Below are 16555 nucleotides of genomic sequence, written 5' to 3'. Positions count from 1 at the left end.
CATCCAGACTGGAACCCCTTTCAAAGTGAAAAGATGTGCCATCAAGAAATGAGGTCAGCTGGGTAAGAAATGGGGTTGGCTGGGTGCAGTGGCTCATGCCTGTAATCCCTGCAGTTAAGGAGGCCGAGGCAGGTGGCTTGCTTGAGCTCAGGAGTTCAAGACCAGCCTGGGCAACATAGCGAGACCTCATCTCTACCAAAAATACAAAAAATTAGCCAGACGTGTGGTATGCACCTGCGGTCCCAGTTACTTGGGAGTCTGAGGTGGGAGGATCGTGTGAGCCTAGGGGGCGGAGATTGCAGTGAGCCGAGGTTGCGCCACTGCACTCCAGTCTGGGTAATAGAGTGAGACCCTGTCTAAAAATAAAAAGAAATGGCATCAAGCGAGGTGGCTCACACCTGTAATCCCAACACTTTGGGAGGCCTAAGGCAGGAGGATCACTCGAGCCTAGGAGATTTAGACCAGCCTAGACAATGTACGGAGACCCTGTTTCTAAAAAAAATAAATTAGCCGGGCACAGTGGTGCACACACACAGTCCCAGCTACTCAGGAGGCTGAGGTGGGAGTATCACTTGAGCCCAGGCGATCGAGGCTGCAAAGCTGTGATCATGGCCTGGGAAACAGGGCAAGACTCAAAAAAAAAAAAGAAAAAAAAAAAAGAATTGGTCCACAGGACGTAAACTGGTATTGTCCTGTATTAACTGGGAGGTATGATCACTCTGTTCTTAATGTTACCTTGCCATCTATACACAGGCCACCTCAGATCAGCTACTAATGGAATATGTCCAGAGTCCTCACCAGTCTCTTCTCTCCTCTAAATTTTCTGCTCTAAGTCTGGTATCTGGAGTCTCCATCTTTGATAAGCCCTTTCCAGCCCTCAGGTTAGGCCACCTGGTTAGCTTTCAGTTTGGCCTTCTCACTGTAACAGACTCTCTGACCTACCAGCTCCCGGGAGCTGGCCCTGCCCATCCCAGGCCAGCCTCAGCTCTAATGCTTAAAGAGCATTGCCACCTCCACAGTCACTGTCCTTCATATCTCCCCCTGCCTTGGACATTTGTCCAATTGCTACCCTTCCTTTCACACTCAGATCTTCCAGCCTAGCCATTAGGATGTCTCTCTCTGACCTTCTGTGGCCTCTATTTTCTCTATCATTTGCTTTGCACTCACCATAGCCCTATTGAGCAGCAAATAACCTTGTGGGATTTTGTTTGGAGTCCCTAAGAAAGGCTACTGGCAACAAAGGTCCTGGCTGCTTAATCATCTCACTCCCAGCCTATAACAGATCGGGTGCTTGGTGAATCACTACAAAGGGCATTGGGGAAAGGTGGTAAGGCTGGTGATGCTAGGATCATCTGATGGAGGAGACCTGGGTTGCAATGGGATGCAGTCTCTCCCATTTTCCCACTCTTTGGATTGGATCCCCTCTGAGAAAATGCAGACATTCTTATACGCAAACAAGCAGCCGCAGAGAAACGCCCATCTCTAATAAACAGCATGCCAAAGCTCTCTGGCAATGACAGCATCTACCCTCTCATGCATGTAGCTTTCAATAAATGTCAAATCCCAAAAATAACAGCAAAATCCTCAGAGATACAAAGGTTCTCTACCACACATGGACAAGCAGGTAATTATTTGGAAACACTCAGAGAAATGGGTTTTTCAGTGGCCTCCAGTTTCCCATGGGTCAAGGTGGGCTTCCTGCCCCATCTATTCCCTGTGACCAAGCAAGCCCTGTGTTCTACTGCCCCTCCCCTTGTCCTAATCAACCAATTACCCTCATCCTGTTTCCTGAAGCTCCTCCACCCGCCTAACTCACAATGGCTCGATTTCCTCCTGACCACACAGCACTCAGAGTTTCTACCCAATTAACAAACAGTGGGGCGGAGGCAGGCGGGGAAAGCAGGTTATAAAACAAAATAGACAGTGTGACCTCATTTTGCTAAATCTTTACAAAATATTTTTTGTTTGAGATGAGTCTTGCTCTGTCGCCCAGGCTGGAGTTCAGTGGCACAATCTCAGCTCACTGCAAAATCCGCCTCCTGGGTTCAAGTGATTCTCCTGCCTCACTCTCCCAAGTAGCTGAAACTACAGGGGCATGCCACCAGGCCCAGCTAATTTTTGTATTTTTAGTAGAGATGGGGTTTCACCATATTGGCCAGGGTAGTCTCAAACTCCTGACCTCAAGTGATCTGCCCGCCTCGGCCTCCCATAGTCCTGGGATTACAGACGTGAGCCATCACGCCTGGCCAACAAAATGTTTTAAAGTAGATATTTATATGGAGAAAGTCTGGTAGAAAATACAATAACCTATTAATAGTGATTTTTCTCATCTGTTTTTCTGTGAATGGGTATTACTTGAATAATAAAAATTAATGAAGCAAAAATAACCATAGGTATATATGTTGGCTTCTTTTTTGCTAGTGGTAGTGGGTGTGGCACCTGCCACTCTATCATGACCACTACCGGCAGATTAAGAAGAAAAACAACCCTAAGGCCCAGGAGACCGGCTGCATTTCTGGCCCTCTGATGAGAGGCAGAGTCAGAGGTTGCCTTCATTCCTATCAGTGTGTAAAAACAAACCTGCCAATTGCAGGCTACCACCTATGCTACTGTTTTGTTGTTTTGTTTTGTTTTGTTTTTGCCTTCCATATCCCTAGCCAAGAATTAAGGTGTGCTGGGAAATGCAAATTCTATGTGCAAAAAAAAATAAGCATAGCTTGTTTGTGAGAAGCAAAATAAAATAGGGCCCTGAAAACAATAGAACACGGAAGACAAAATGCAGGATTTAGCGGAAAATTTACATTCCACTTTTGATGTCAGTCAAGTTCTTTTCCTTCTAGATTTTCTGCCTCATAAGTATTCAGTTCAGTTTATGAAACACCTATTATCCACCAGGCACTGTTTATTGGTATAAGGAGGAATGAGGCCATGTTAAGTTGCAAAGGCTTTGTAGACAAACGGGGGGATGTCTGCAGCATCAAGCACTGCCCTTGAGCCTCATATACCTGGGCTGGTATTTGAGGCTACTGCTAGTCTCCTCTGACCACGCTATCTGATTACGCTGAGTCCATATGGCTGGGCTCTTCCACCTGGAAGTCACTTTGGCCTTTCACTGAGCTATAGGTGACATTAGGGAGGAAAGCTGCCTGTTGTCTTTGAGGTGTCACTCAGCAACCCACCCAAGTAAATTTCATATATAACACATGAGCTCTATGTAAGTCAGGCCATTCCAAACATACCCTCCAAAGTTGAAGAAAATCCACCCAATCCTTTTCAAGAGACGCAGTAACACACAGTTACATTTGCATGGATTACCATAAGTGTTCCTTTTACTGGAAACCCAGAATGAGAAAACACTGACCTCAGCCGTAAATGAAGCTTTTAAAGTTCAAATTCTGCCTAACAACTACACCAAACAACTGAGCACTCTGTGGAAACCCAAAGGCGAGGAAATGAATATGTGGGAGGTACATGTGAGTCTCCCCTCCTCCTCACCATGCTTAACTTGTCCTTCCCCACCAAGCCCAGCTGGAGGGATACTCACCCACACAGCTCTTCCCGTCCTCAGCCAGGGCATAGCCACTGTAGCACTGGCAGACGAAGGAGCCCGGCACATTCACACAGAGCTGCCCACAGTTGTGGTCCTCCATGGCACACAGATCCTGGACTGAGGCAAAGTCACGCTGTTAGAACACAACGTCGGGCACACCTGAGAACGCCTCCAGCCCAGGGCAAGGCAACAAGCAGCTCCAGAGCCCTCACCAAAGTAACTTTTAAAAACATTATAGGATTCGATATGTGATCATAGTGGAAAATTTGGAAAGCATTAAAAAACAGATAAAACAAAATTCACCTGTAATCCCCCCACCCGGAGGCAACCACTGTTAACATTTCGGTGAGTTTTCTTTCCAGGTGAGTTTCTGCGTGTATATAAAAACACATTTTTCAGTCAGGCGCAGCGGCTCACGCCTGTAATCCCAGCACTATGGGAGACCAAGGTGGGCGGATCACTTGAGGTCAGGAGTTGGAGACCAGCCTGGCCAACATGGTGAAACCTCATCTCTACTGAAAATACAACAATTAGTTGAGCATGGTGGTGTGTACTTGTAATCCCAGCTACTCAGGAGGCTGAGGCAGGAGAATCACTTGAACTCGGGAGGCAGAGGTTGCAGTGAGCCGAGATCGAGCCATTGCACCCCAGCTTGGACGACAGAGCGAGTCTCTGTCTCAAAATAAATAAATAATATAAAAATAAATAAAACATATTTTTCAAAGTTGGAATTATTCATCACCTCTATGAAATACATTAAATAATTTTTTGAGATGGAGTCTCGCTCTGTTGCTGGTATAAGGAGGAATGAGACAAAGCTCTTTGAAAACCCTCTTTGTGGTCTATTTATTCATCCTAGTAACAAACGAGGAAAATGGAGAAGCCAAGAGGTTAGGTAGAGGTAACAAACATTACCAAGGAGAAATACATATATGCCTATTCGTGGTCTTATTTTGGTCAAACATTTATTACGTGTCCACAAAGTGCTAAGCTCTGGCTGTTTATTCACATGCAATGTAGGAACAGACTTACAGTATGCATCTACTGCAACAGAACTAAGAATATGTTGGTGGATGAAAATATTAAAGGCGTCTTCCATCCATCACTGATTCAGTCTCTGACACTATTTCCCAGCAAGGAGAACAGCTCGGATACCATGAAACAGCTAGCTGTACCAATGATTTTACCATTAAAATGGGAGACAATCAGAGAGCATTAAAGGGGTTGAATATATTGAAGAGAATTTTCTCTGGTTAAAAGCTATCACTGGCCAGGTGCAGTGGCTCAAGCCTGTAATCCAAATACTTTGGGAGGCCGAGGCGGGCGGATCTTCTGAGGTCAGAAGTTCGAGACCAGCCTGATCAACATGGTGAAACCCCATCTCTACTAAAAATACAAAGATCAGCTTGGCTTGGTGGCACGCGCCTGTAATCCCAGCTACTCGGAAGGTGGGAGGCTGAGGCAGGAGAATGGCTTGAACCTGAGAGGTAGAGGTTGCAGTGAGCCAAGATCACACCATTGCACTCCAGCCTGGGCGACAGAACGAGACTCTGTCTAAAAAAAAAAAAAGCTATCACTACAACAGGTATGATTTAAAAAAACTTAATTACCTAGAAAGCTTGATTAATTACTGAATCCAATGGCTACATTTTAATATTATCTTCTAGATCTTTGAATTTCATAGCTTATTATGCTTTTAGATAAATATAAAATATCAAATTGATTTTTAAAAAGATAAAAGCTGATTTGATTCAACATCTCTATTAAATGCATTAAACAATTTTAAACATTAAAACTTACGTCATCGCATTTTAAAAATGCTTAGGTCTAAGATTATACAAATAAGAATTCTGGTTTTAAAATCCTAAAAGAAGTCTTTTCACTGCCAAATCAATAAAGCAGATGAAAAAAATAAAGCCTTATAGACACAAATTGTTTTACCTCTCAGCAGTATGTTTATATCTTACATTTACAATTAGGAACTCCAATCAGAATGTCCAATGTAGATTTCCAATGGATTCAGATGTAAGGAAAACACCCATAACCAGAAGAAAACTTCAGCTAATACAAAGATCACAGTGAGTGATCAAAGAATGACAAAACCTAAATAAGCTAGGCCAGAAACATAAGAAATGTCTGAATCATATGATAGTCATTCATTTACTCAGTAAATATGTGTTGGGCACATACTATGTCCTGAGCATTGGGGATATCGTGGTGAACAAAACAGACAAGGGGTTTCTGCTGTCACGCAGCTTGTATTCTACTAGCTGCTAGTAACAAGAAGCTTTAGGAAGAGTATTTTCGGCCAAAAGAACAGTGAATGCAAAGGTCCTGAAGAACAAACTGACCCCATTTGAGGAACAGAAATGCCACATTGGCTGTTAGATGCCACCTAAATAACTAACACGCGAGGCAGGACATGATAAAAATCCCTAAGAGAAGTGCCAAGAAAACTATGGGAGTTCAGAATTGGGACAGATTACTGCAAGTCTAGCAGGGACTGGGAAAGGCTGGCAGGTACGGAGAAAGAGAAACGGCACTCCACACTGTGAGTAAGAGGGAAGCAGGAGAGGCGTGGCAGCTTAATTCTGCTCTGGAAATTCCAGGGGAAGTAGCAGAAGAGGGGATGGGAAAGACCACTGACACCAGAGGCAGAGGGATCTCTACACACAGACTGAGTAGGCTGAACTCCAATCAGCGGGCAATGGGGACCACCTAAGGAAAAATCCTTAAAAAGAGAGACCAGCAATTTCACCCAAGTTGTGCTTTGGAAGGATAAGCCTGGCAGCACCACAGATCCTCTCGGGTCTGGGAAAATTTAAGGACCTCTAGCAAAGTTCAGTGAAAAGCACTGCTTTCTTGGGAACAGCAGTAGGTTTCTGAGTTCCGGGCTGAAGTAGCTTTTGGTTGCCTGAATAGTGATGAGAAAATGAACCTCTTGCTATGAGGACCTTTAAACATTCTTTAAACTTTTGGCCTCACCCATCGGCTGTCAGCCCACCCCTGCACTTTCCCTTCCGGCATAAATCATAATGTTAACTACCTATGTGTTTATGGAGTGATGGATGTACTGTGTCTTGGAGCTTACCAGACTCTAAGCTCCCTAAGTGGGTGGGCAGTGTCCCTGCACAAAGTCCTGACGGCTAGGAGATGACACTCCAGCATGTTGGAACCAGCTCTGGAAGGGTGGCAGCAACTTCTCCATCTGGGTCCTCCCAATCTCCACTGCAGATGCTGCCTTGCCCCATCACGGGTCTGACAGGAACTCTGCCTACCATGGTTACCAAGTAGTGGCGTGAACACAGGTGATTTTTCATTCTTTTATTTATAATTGTCTGATTTCATATTTTCTAACAGGAACTTTTATAATAATGGAGGAAGAAAAAAATCAACCTATTACAAGTGAACCCTTTTGAAAGTACCATTTCAAAAGCAATGAACCAGGACTTCGAAGGAACAATCTTGTTTTCTAAAAGACTTCCCTGCACAGGGTAGGCAGAGCAAGGCAAGGACATGCTTGTTCCTTTCCGGATGGGCTCGGATATCCTCAGAAGAGTCTGTGAGTAACTGCAGGCTCCCATCTGCAGAAGCAGCAGGAACCTTTGAAAATCTCCAGGCCAAGGTACTCTCTCCCACAGTTAAATTAGACTGGTAGGGGTGGGATTTGGGCAGTGGTGTCTGTCAAAGTCCCCAGGTGGCCCCAGTGTGCAGCCAGGCTGAATGCCATGGAACCTAGCAGATAAAAGGTCCTCACAATCCTCCGTGGGGAAGGGGCCCAGATCCAGCAGTCAGTCTCCCCCTTTAATGACTGAGACCCTAAGGTTCAGCTTTCCTCTTCTAAACAAATCTGAATGATTTTTGTCCTTGCTCACCTCTCCAAGAGGCTAAAAGAACCCCAAACACCTATGTGCGGGTGCGAGATTACTGCTTGCATCCCAGAACTGTCCCACAAACAGCAAGCTTGCCAGCTGGCTTCATGCGGATTGTCCTTCCTTACTGTTTTTAGAATTGTTGGGGATTTATGGCCACGAGTGATTTGTACCGACCCAAGGGAAACCATTCAGGGATTAATCTAATTAAACAAAGACAAAGGAATAAATACAGACTGGGTTCTGACAAAACAATTTTGCTGTTTTTCTGGCAGTGGCCATTTCCTTTTGAAACAAATACAGATGTTTTTGGATGATTCCTTATGCTTTTGAAAAACAGCCCTTCTTTCTCTCTGAGGCCAGGAGGATTTCACTGAAGCATGACAAGCACTGCGTCCAGAGCTCCCCCTACCCCGGCACAGCCTTCCACCTTCTCCACCTGGTGATCCCTGTGAACGGCTCACAGCCCCAGTCAAATGTCACCTCCTGTGGGAAGCCTCCTTCGAGTTGGCTGGACTTAAGGCTTCTTCCCCTGTGTCCCCACAGCACTATAGACATGGCTCCGCTCTAGCATTTAGGCACTGATCCCATGGTATTGGAAGGACTTGATCACGGCTGTCTGCCCCAATATAAACAGGTCAGTTTTGACCCCCCAGAGCTTAGCACAGTGTCCTAGCACATGTATTTGGCCTCCATAAGAGTTCATTTGCTGAATGAACAATGAAAAAGGCCCAGATGCCCTGCCTCCCAGGAGGGATGGTCCTAAAATCCTAAGAATAACCTCCTCCATCAGATGTGGGGTCTTCAGAAGATGACTGAGATGGGAACAAAATTCTCTCCAAGTCTCTTTGCCTCTCCTCATCCCTAGCAAAAGGTACTCACATACCAGAAGAGGGCTCAGAGTGAGGTAGGAGGCAGGACTCAACACCAGAGGCGGGGCTTGGACATAGGATCAAATTGAGGACTAGCAAAAACAGGACTGGGGCAGAAGCAGCTTTCCATAAGACACGCCCACCAGTGTGACACGTCAGTTTACCATTGCCATGGCAACACCTGGGTTACCACCCCGCTCCATGTCAATGACCTGACAACCCAAGAGCTACTATCCCTTCCCTAGAAATTGCTGCATAAACTGCCCCTTAATCTGCATGCAATTAAAAGTGGGTATAGGCCACTGGTATCACACCTCTAATCCCAGCACTTTCGGAGACCAAGGCTGGTGTATCATGTGAGGTCAAGAGTTCAAGACCAGTCTGGCCAACATGGTGAAACCCCATCTCTACTAAAAATACAAAATTAGCCAAGTGTGGTGGCAGGTGCCTGTAATCCCAGTTACTTGGGAGGTTGAGGCAGGAGAATCACTTGAACCTGGGTGGCAGAGGTTGCAGTGATCTGAGATCACGCCACTGCACTCCAGCCTGGGCAACTCCATCTCAAAAAAAAAAAAGTGGGTATAAATCTGACTGTAAAACTGCCCTGAGCTACTACCTACTCTCTGCATATAAGGATAGCCCTGCTCTGCAGGAGCAGTCACAGAGGCGTAACACTGCCAGGGCTGTAATACTGTCTTGTCAATATTAAGACAAGACAGTATTAAGAATATTAAGAGGTAGAAGCTGTTTACTTCTACCTCTGTTTGCCCTTGAATTCTTTCCTGAATAAAGCCAAGAACCTTCATGGGCTAAGCCCCACCTTGGGGCTCACTTGTCCTGCATCAAGAGCACAATGACATCTCAGAGCCAGCCCCCAGCAATGGACTCCAGAAAAGCTGTCATGACAGTTAGGGAACCTGTGTGCCCTGCTATCCACCACGTCCCGGTATTTAGCACAGTGCCTGGCACATTGTCCTTGCTCAACAAGTACTTGTTGAATGGATGAATGAACTCATGCTCATGTGACACAAGCACAGGGTTGTCAGGTGTTCCTAACTCATCTCTCTTACCTACTCTTGTAAGCTCTGTGAAGGACAGGGCCATCTCTCTAAGTTTTGGTGTTCCTTACAGTGCCTGTATAATGCCATGCACTTCACACAGTCGGTGCTTAGTAGCTATCTATTGTTGACTTGACAGCCTCCCTTGCTGGGCAGCCTAGAGCACTGTCTCAATTAATAAATGTCACTGGGCAGAAATGGGACAGCTGGGGATGATTCTGAAGTATTCTTTAATTTCCCTTTAGCAAAGATGAATTTTTAGAATAGCTAACTTTTACCCTGGGGCCAAAGATGGCAACAGAAACTTGAAAGTCACGGGGTTCCTCCCTCTCCTGTACCCCTCAGATCCAGTCAATCCTGGATTTACTTCTCTTCATCTCCCCTGCCACCATGGAGCCACCGTCATCTCTTGGCTGAACAGCCATGGCAACCTCTTAACTGGTTTTCCTGTATTCATCCCAGCCTAGCGTTCTCCCGTAGCCAGAGTAATCTGCTCCTGCCTCTCTTCTGCTTAAAACCCTTAATGGCTTATCACTGCTTTAGGATGAAGTCCAAAAACTCTAATGTGATGGTCAAGGGGGCTACAAGGCCCACCCCTTCACCTCTCCAGTCTTATCTCAAGCCTCCTCTTATTTTCTCTGCTCCATTTACACAGCCCTCTCCATTTTCAAATCAAGCTTCTTCACGCCTTAGGACCTTTGCACAGGCCATTCGTTCTGTCTAGAATGCTCAAGCCTCTTCCTCACCTCCTTTCCCCTACCTAACTCTCATACCTCCTTTAGGACTCACCTGAAAGTCTGCTTTCTCAGGAAGCTCTGACCTACCACTAGGGGTGAAGTCCTCCCTCAGAGTTTCCCTTCATAATCCTCATCACAATTATAATTTAATACTTCATTTGCAACGAATTATTTCATGTCTATTTCACCTGCCACATAGGGCAGCCATAGTGCATGTCTTGCTCAGCGCACTAGTTCAGATATTTAGCATCTGACATGTGGCCCATTTTAAAAGGATTGTGGATGACTGAATGAATAAATCTATTCCATGATGAAATGGTTCAGAGTGCTGGGGAAACAACAGTGAATAAGTGGACAAAAAAAAATTCCTTCCCTTATAGAGCTGATGGTCCAGTGAGGGACCAGTCATGTGCTAGAGGCAGCTCGTACTGACTCACATGATGATGTGCATCTTGGTAGCTTGAAATGTCCATGGTGGGAGTATTTACACCACTGAAATTGGCAGACACTCCAAATCAGAGCTTTTGTCTCCTGGAGACCTGATTGTTAAACATTTAGCAGCACATCACTGACAGAAGATTGATAGTAAACAAAGCAAATAGGTAAAAATCTGTGACACATTATAAGCAGGAAAGGGGAGTTGAGAGTGGTGAGAGAGCAGGCTTCCATTTTTAACAGTGTGAAATGAAAATATGATTTTGACCTTCTCCAAATTTTTATTTGGACCTGAAAGAGGTGATATGAAAAATGATAAAGGGAACCACCACTGGGGGAGGACAGGATGTCAGTTACATCTCCTCAGAAAAGGTAGGGGTGAGGCAGGCAGGTGAAAAAAATATCGACTTTGGAGCCAGACTTGGCCCCAGCTAGGTGATGACTTTAAGTAAGGGACTTTAGAGAGATTCCATTTTAATAAAGAGGTTAAATATCTTATTTGTAGGGTTGAGTGAGATAATCTAGATGGGCAAAGCATCTGTCTCACAGTAGATTTTTTTTTTTTTTTAATTTTTTTGAGACAAGGTCTGGCTCTGTCACCCAGTCTAGAGTGCAATGGCACAATATCTAGGCTCACTGCAACCTTCGCCTCCCGAGCTCAAGCAATCCTTCCACCTCAGTCTCCTGAGTAGCTGGGACTACAGGAACGCACCATCACACCCAGCTGACTTCTGTATTATTTGTAGAGACAGGGTTTCACCATGTTGGACAGGCTTGTCTTGAACTCATGAGCTCAAGCGATCTACCCACCTCGACCTCCCAAAGTGCAGGGCTGACAGGTGTAGCCCACTGTGCCTGGCTCACAGTAAGTCTTCAACACATGTTAGCATCCTTCTCCTTTCCTAAATTAAGGGGGAAGAGAAAAGTGTCAGTAGCGCATACCTATTTAAGCATGGGAGAGAGGTGAACTTCAACCAAAGTTTGCTCACATCCCAATTCTAATAGTTTCACTTTATTAGATATCTATAAAAGCTACAAACATGGGCTGGCACAGTGGCTCACACCTGTAATCCCAGCACTTTGGGAGGCCAAGGCAGGAGGATCAAGACCAGCCTAGGCAACAGAAAGAGATCTTGTCTCTACAGAAAATCAAAAAATTAGCCAGGCACGTGGCACACGCCTGTAGTCCCAGCTACCAGGGAGGCTGAGGTGGGAGGATCATTTCAGCCAGGGAGTTCCAGGTTGCAGTGAGCTATGATTGTGCTACTGCTCTCCAACCTGGGTGACAGAGCAAGGCCCTGTCTCAGAAAAAAAAAAAAAAAAAACCCTACAAACATGAATATTAGATCCTAACATTCTAAAAATGTATCTCCAGTTAAGTTTGGTTTTTGAGTTCTATGCTGAATTGAAGTGGTACAGCAAAGTAGGTAATTTGGAATTTTATAACAAAAGACCTGGCGAAATTTGAGCTATGCCTTGCCAGGGAGCAACCATTAGCATGTATCTGACAGTCAGCAAAATCTGCTTGCTTCTTTCAGTGCCTGGAGAATTTTAAGAGGGATAACTCAGTCTTCCCAGGTGAAACTAATGAGTGAAGATTTGCTGCCAAGAGCCCCAAAGCTGTGCTCAAACCCAACCACCGTTTCCCCAGAGGCTCCCATGCACCCTAGATGTAAGTGCCTTCCTTTAGAAACCCTGGCGCCTGCATCTCAGTCCAGAGAATTTGGAAACTTTCATCTGCTTATACCGGAAGGAGGGAGAACTGACGGGGGAGCACAAAGAATGGGGCGAACGCTTTGGCCATCATCCAGGGCTAAATCAAAGGGTTTTTTACCAATGTTTCAGAATTTTAGACAAGCTGCACTGCATGCTGTTGACACCAATGACATTTTAATCTCGTCTTTGGAGTTAAAGTAAATGAACACCTTTAGAACACACCCTCTACTTTTTATAGCTCTTGGTGTTATTTAACCTGAGATGTAGAAATCAGAAATTGTTTATCGGGCCAGGGGCGGTGGCTCACGCCTGTAATCCCAGCACTTTGGGAGGCCGAGGCGGGCGGATCACGAGGTCAGGAGATTGAGATCATCCTGGCTAACACGGTGCAAACCTGTCTCCACTAAAAATACAAAACATTAGCCGGGCGTGGTGGCGGGCACCTGTAGTCCCAGCTACTCAGGAGGCTGAGGCAGGAGAACGGTGTGAACCCGGGAGGCGGAGCTTGCAGTGAGCCGAGATCGCGCCACTGCACTCCAGCCTGGGCGACAGAGCTAGACTCCGTCTCAAAAAAAAAAAAAAGAAAGAAATTGTTTATCACAGCAAGAGAGAAGGAGAAATGGGTTATTAGGGCTGCCATTTCACTCAACTGGGTAAACGATGGGGTCTCTGACCACTCCCACAGGAAAGCCTGCTACGAGGTAGGGGCTCCACAAATGCAGGAAAAACCCAAGCTTGCCTTTTCGAGACCGTGCCCTCTCTTTCAGCATGTCTGAAAGTCCTAATCTTATTTTGACAACTGCAGTTTGGATTTAAAGACGTCCATGGTGGATGAGTCATCAGCCTCGTGCTTCTACACTGAAAGAAACAAAACAAACCCAATGTCACTGAGAAAAACTATCCTTTCAGGCAAACTCCAGCTGTGCCTAGTCTCCTCCTTTCCCGCAGCAGTTGAAGTTTTTTCAATCAATTCTCCTGTTCACTAACAAGATTTTGGTTTTCCTTGGGGAAGGGAAAAGGAGGAAGGGGGGAATTTCTGAAACAAAGTTTTAAAATACAGGTAAATCTGAGTGAATGAGGTTGACAAAAATAATAAATAAACAAGAATAATGTCTTACTCTTGTAGAGTGCTTTTCAATTTCCAAACCGTTGTCACATTATGTGAATATAAACCCGCTTTTGAGTGGACACTCCCAGAGAGAGATCTTATTTAAAACATCTAAGTCAGTAGCCCTTAAACTGCAGCGTACATCGACATTTCCTGGAGGGCTTGGGAAAACCCACATTCTTGGGCCCCAGTTCCAGAGATCCTGATTCAGTAGGTCTAGGGTAAGCCTGGGAACCTGCATTTCTAGTAAGTTCTGGGCAAAGCTGATACTGTTTTCCGCGGGGACCGCACTTTGAGAACCATTTGCCTGGGTGCTCATAAAAACAGCCAAGCGGAGGAAAAGCTGTACAAGGTTCAAGCTCATGTTCCCCTGATGTGTACATTTTTTTCACAATTGGCATTTCTCCACTCACATTTAGTCAGCTCAGTTCTCCCATGGGGCTCTACTCACCCCAGATTCCTTCTTTCGTAGAAAACGCTGTGTCCTGGTACAGCCAGAGGGTGAGCAAACTGCACATAACGATCCCTAAGCTCCCAGGCCCAGGTCTGACAGCCGGGGTTAAGGGGAAGCTGGATGATGGCATTTAGCAAGCCCACTGCTTCAGCTCACAGCAGCTGAGCCACAGCTCATGTGGCTGCTATTGATTGTCAGGGAAGGCAGCTGCTTTGAGTGTGTGTGCGTTCGGCCTGCTCACCCTTCCAGCCTTGCCCCAAGCTCTGACTGTGGGCCGCCCCGGAGCTCACATCCTGACCTGCACTTTCCACACCCGCTTTCTCCCTCCAAGATTTCATCTATTTTCAGGGTCAATGACCACCACCAAGCACATACTGTCCAGGCCTTTTCCTTGAACTCGAATTCTCCATCTCCAGTTGCACCCAACCACGTGTGTGGGCTCTCTCTTGGGCGCATCTGTTTGCCCTGAAAACTAGATTTCCTCTATGAAGTTATCTGTCAGTCTCAATTACTCTGACCCCACCAGCCATCACCTATCTGATGTCATAAACTCCTCCCGGGGGCTGGGATGGTTGCCGTGGTCTCCTACTTAATTCTGTGGGCGTAAGAAACATACACTGAATTGACTGGACCGATTAGAATTGTTCTCTGATTCCATCTTTCACATTCTTCTCTCTCTGTTGGGGGCAAAAAGGAAGCCAAGATCTGAATGTTTCTTGGGTCCCTAATATGTAAGAAAAATACGCCATAAGAGTGCCAGGCCCATAGAGGGGAATCCACAGGTATTGAATGAATGAGCGGATAAGTGAAGGCATCCCTGCCCCACTCTCTATCTCTAATCCAGCACACACATTATTGCCAGCCCCAATTTACTAAAATGACCTGGTTTTGCCCTTGACACACCATGTTCAGTTCCCCTACTCAACAAAGGACACTGTTGGAACTTAGCTTGAGAATCAAATTGCTCCATAATTTATCCCTGCTTACATTCCTTCTCTCCTCCTCCACTGATGCCACAAACAAACTATTCCAGAAAGGCAGTCTGGTCCAGCACCACTACTTGCTTCCGAAACCTTGTTCTGATTAATGAATGTCAGCTTTATTGAGTGACAACTGGCATACAATAAACTGCGCATATTTCAAGTGTACAGTTTGATAAATCGGGCTTATCAATATATCATCACCACAATCAAGATAATAAGCATCGTCATCATCCCCCAAGTTTCCTGATGCCGCTTTGTTATCCCTCTCCCTGCTGCTCTCCACTCCTCAGCCCAAGTACCCCACTAATCTGCTCTCTGTCATTATTGAGTAGATAACATATCCTAAAATTTTATACAAATGGAACCACATGGTATGTACTGTTTTTTTTGATCTGGTTCCTTTCATTCAGCGCAGTGATTTGGAGATGCATCCAGGCTGCTGCAATTGTCGATAGCGCATTCTTTTCACTGCAGAGGAGTATTATACAGGATGCCTGTATTGCAATGTATCACCCATTCACCTGTTAATCAACATGTGACTTGTTTTCAGCTTGGGGCTATTACAAGTAAAGCTGATGTGAACATTTGTGTTCAAATCTTTGTTTAGACATAAATTTTTATTTCTTTTGAGTAAATATCTAAAAGTGGAATGGCTGGGTCACATAATAGATAAATATCTAACTTTGTAAGAAATCGCTAAACTGTTTTCCAGAGTGGCGGAACCATTTTACATGACCACTGGTGGTATATGAGCATTCCAGTTCCCAATTTTGTGAACACATGGTATAGTCAATCTTTTAAAATGTATCCATTCTGGCCAGGCGCAGTGGCTCACACTTGTAATCCCAACACTTTGGGAGGCTGAGGTGGGCAGATGATCTGAGTTCAGGAGTTCAAGACCAGCCTGAACAACATGGTGAAACCCTGTCTCTACTAAAAATACAAAAAAAAAAAAAAAAATTAGCCAGGCTTGGTGGCGCGTGCCTGTAGACCCAGCTACTTGGAGGCTGAGGCAGGAGAATTGCTTGAACCCAGGAGGCGGAGGTTGCAGTGAGCCGAGATCATGCCACTGCACTCCAGCCTGGGCAATAGAGCAAGACTCTGTCTCAAAAAAATAAAAAAAAAGTATCCATTCTAGTGGAGATATAGTGGTATTTCATGTCTGATAACATTGAGCATCTCTTCATGTGCTTCTTTGCTACCCATATGTCTTCGGTGATTTAGTGTCTGTTCAAATCTTTTGCCCATTTTTATGGTGGTGTTTGTCTTCTTGGTACTGAGTGCTAGAATTCCTTATATTCTAAAGTCCTTTGTTGGACATATGTTTTGCAAATGTTTTATCCCAATCTGTGGCTTGCCTTTTCATTTTAGTAGCAGAGTATTTTGAAGAGCAAATGTTTTCATCATGATGAAGTATACTGATATTTTTCTTTTATGTTTTGTAGCTTTTTGTGTACTATTTAAGAAATCTTTGCCAACCTGAGGTCACCAAGATTTTTCTTCTACCGTTTCATCAAGGTATTTAATAGTGTCTGCTCTTATATTTAGGCTTAGAATACATTTTGAATTAATTTTTATACATGGTATGAGGTAAAGACAAGATCTATTTTCCTTTTGTTTGCTTGCTTGCTTTTTTGCACATGGCAATTCAATTGCTGCAACACTATTTGTTGAAGACATTAGTGTTTCCTCATTGAATTGCCTTCCCATTCTGTCAAAAATCATTTCACCACATACATATGGGTTTATTTCTCGATTCTGTTCTGTTCC

At 44.9% G+C, this 16555-nt stretch overlaps 1 protein-coding gene across 2 annotated transcripts in view; it reads right to left on the bottom strand.

Annotated features, from left to right (window-relative positions):
* Positions 1 to 16555, bottom strand: part of MATN2 (matrilin 2) — a 171481-nt gene that overhangs the window by 71830 nt on the left and 83096 nt on the right. For both annotated transcript variants that reach the window (XM_033203596.1, XM_033203595.1), the window contains exon 5: positions 3545 to 3667. In XM_033203596.1, the coding sequence (XP_033059487.1) occupies positions 3545 to 3667 (123 nt within the window). The remainder of the gene's footprint in view (positions 1 to 3544; positions 3668 to 16555) is intronic.

Source organism: Trachypithecus francoisi, unplaced genomic scaffold, assembly GCF_009764315.1.
Source record: "Trachypithecus francoisi isolate TF-2019V2 unplaced genomic scaffold, Tfra_2.0 Lachesis_group7, whole genome shotgun sequence".
Taxonomy (NCBI): domain Eukaryota; kingdom Metazoa; phylum Chordata; class Mammalia; order Primates; family Cercopithecidae; genus Trachypithecus; species Trachypithecus francoisi.
The sequence above is the reverse complement of the archived record's forward strand: the minus strand, read 5'-3'. Positions and strand labels throughout refer to the sequence as shown.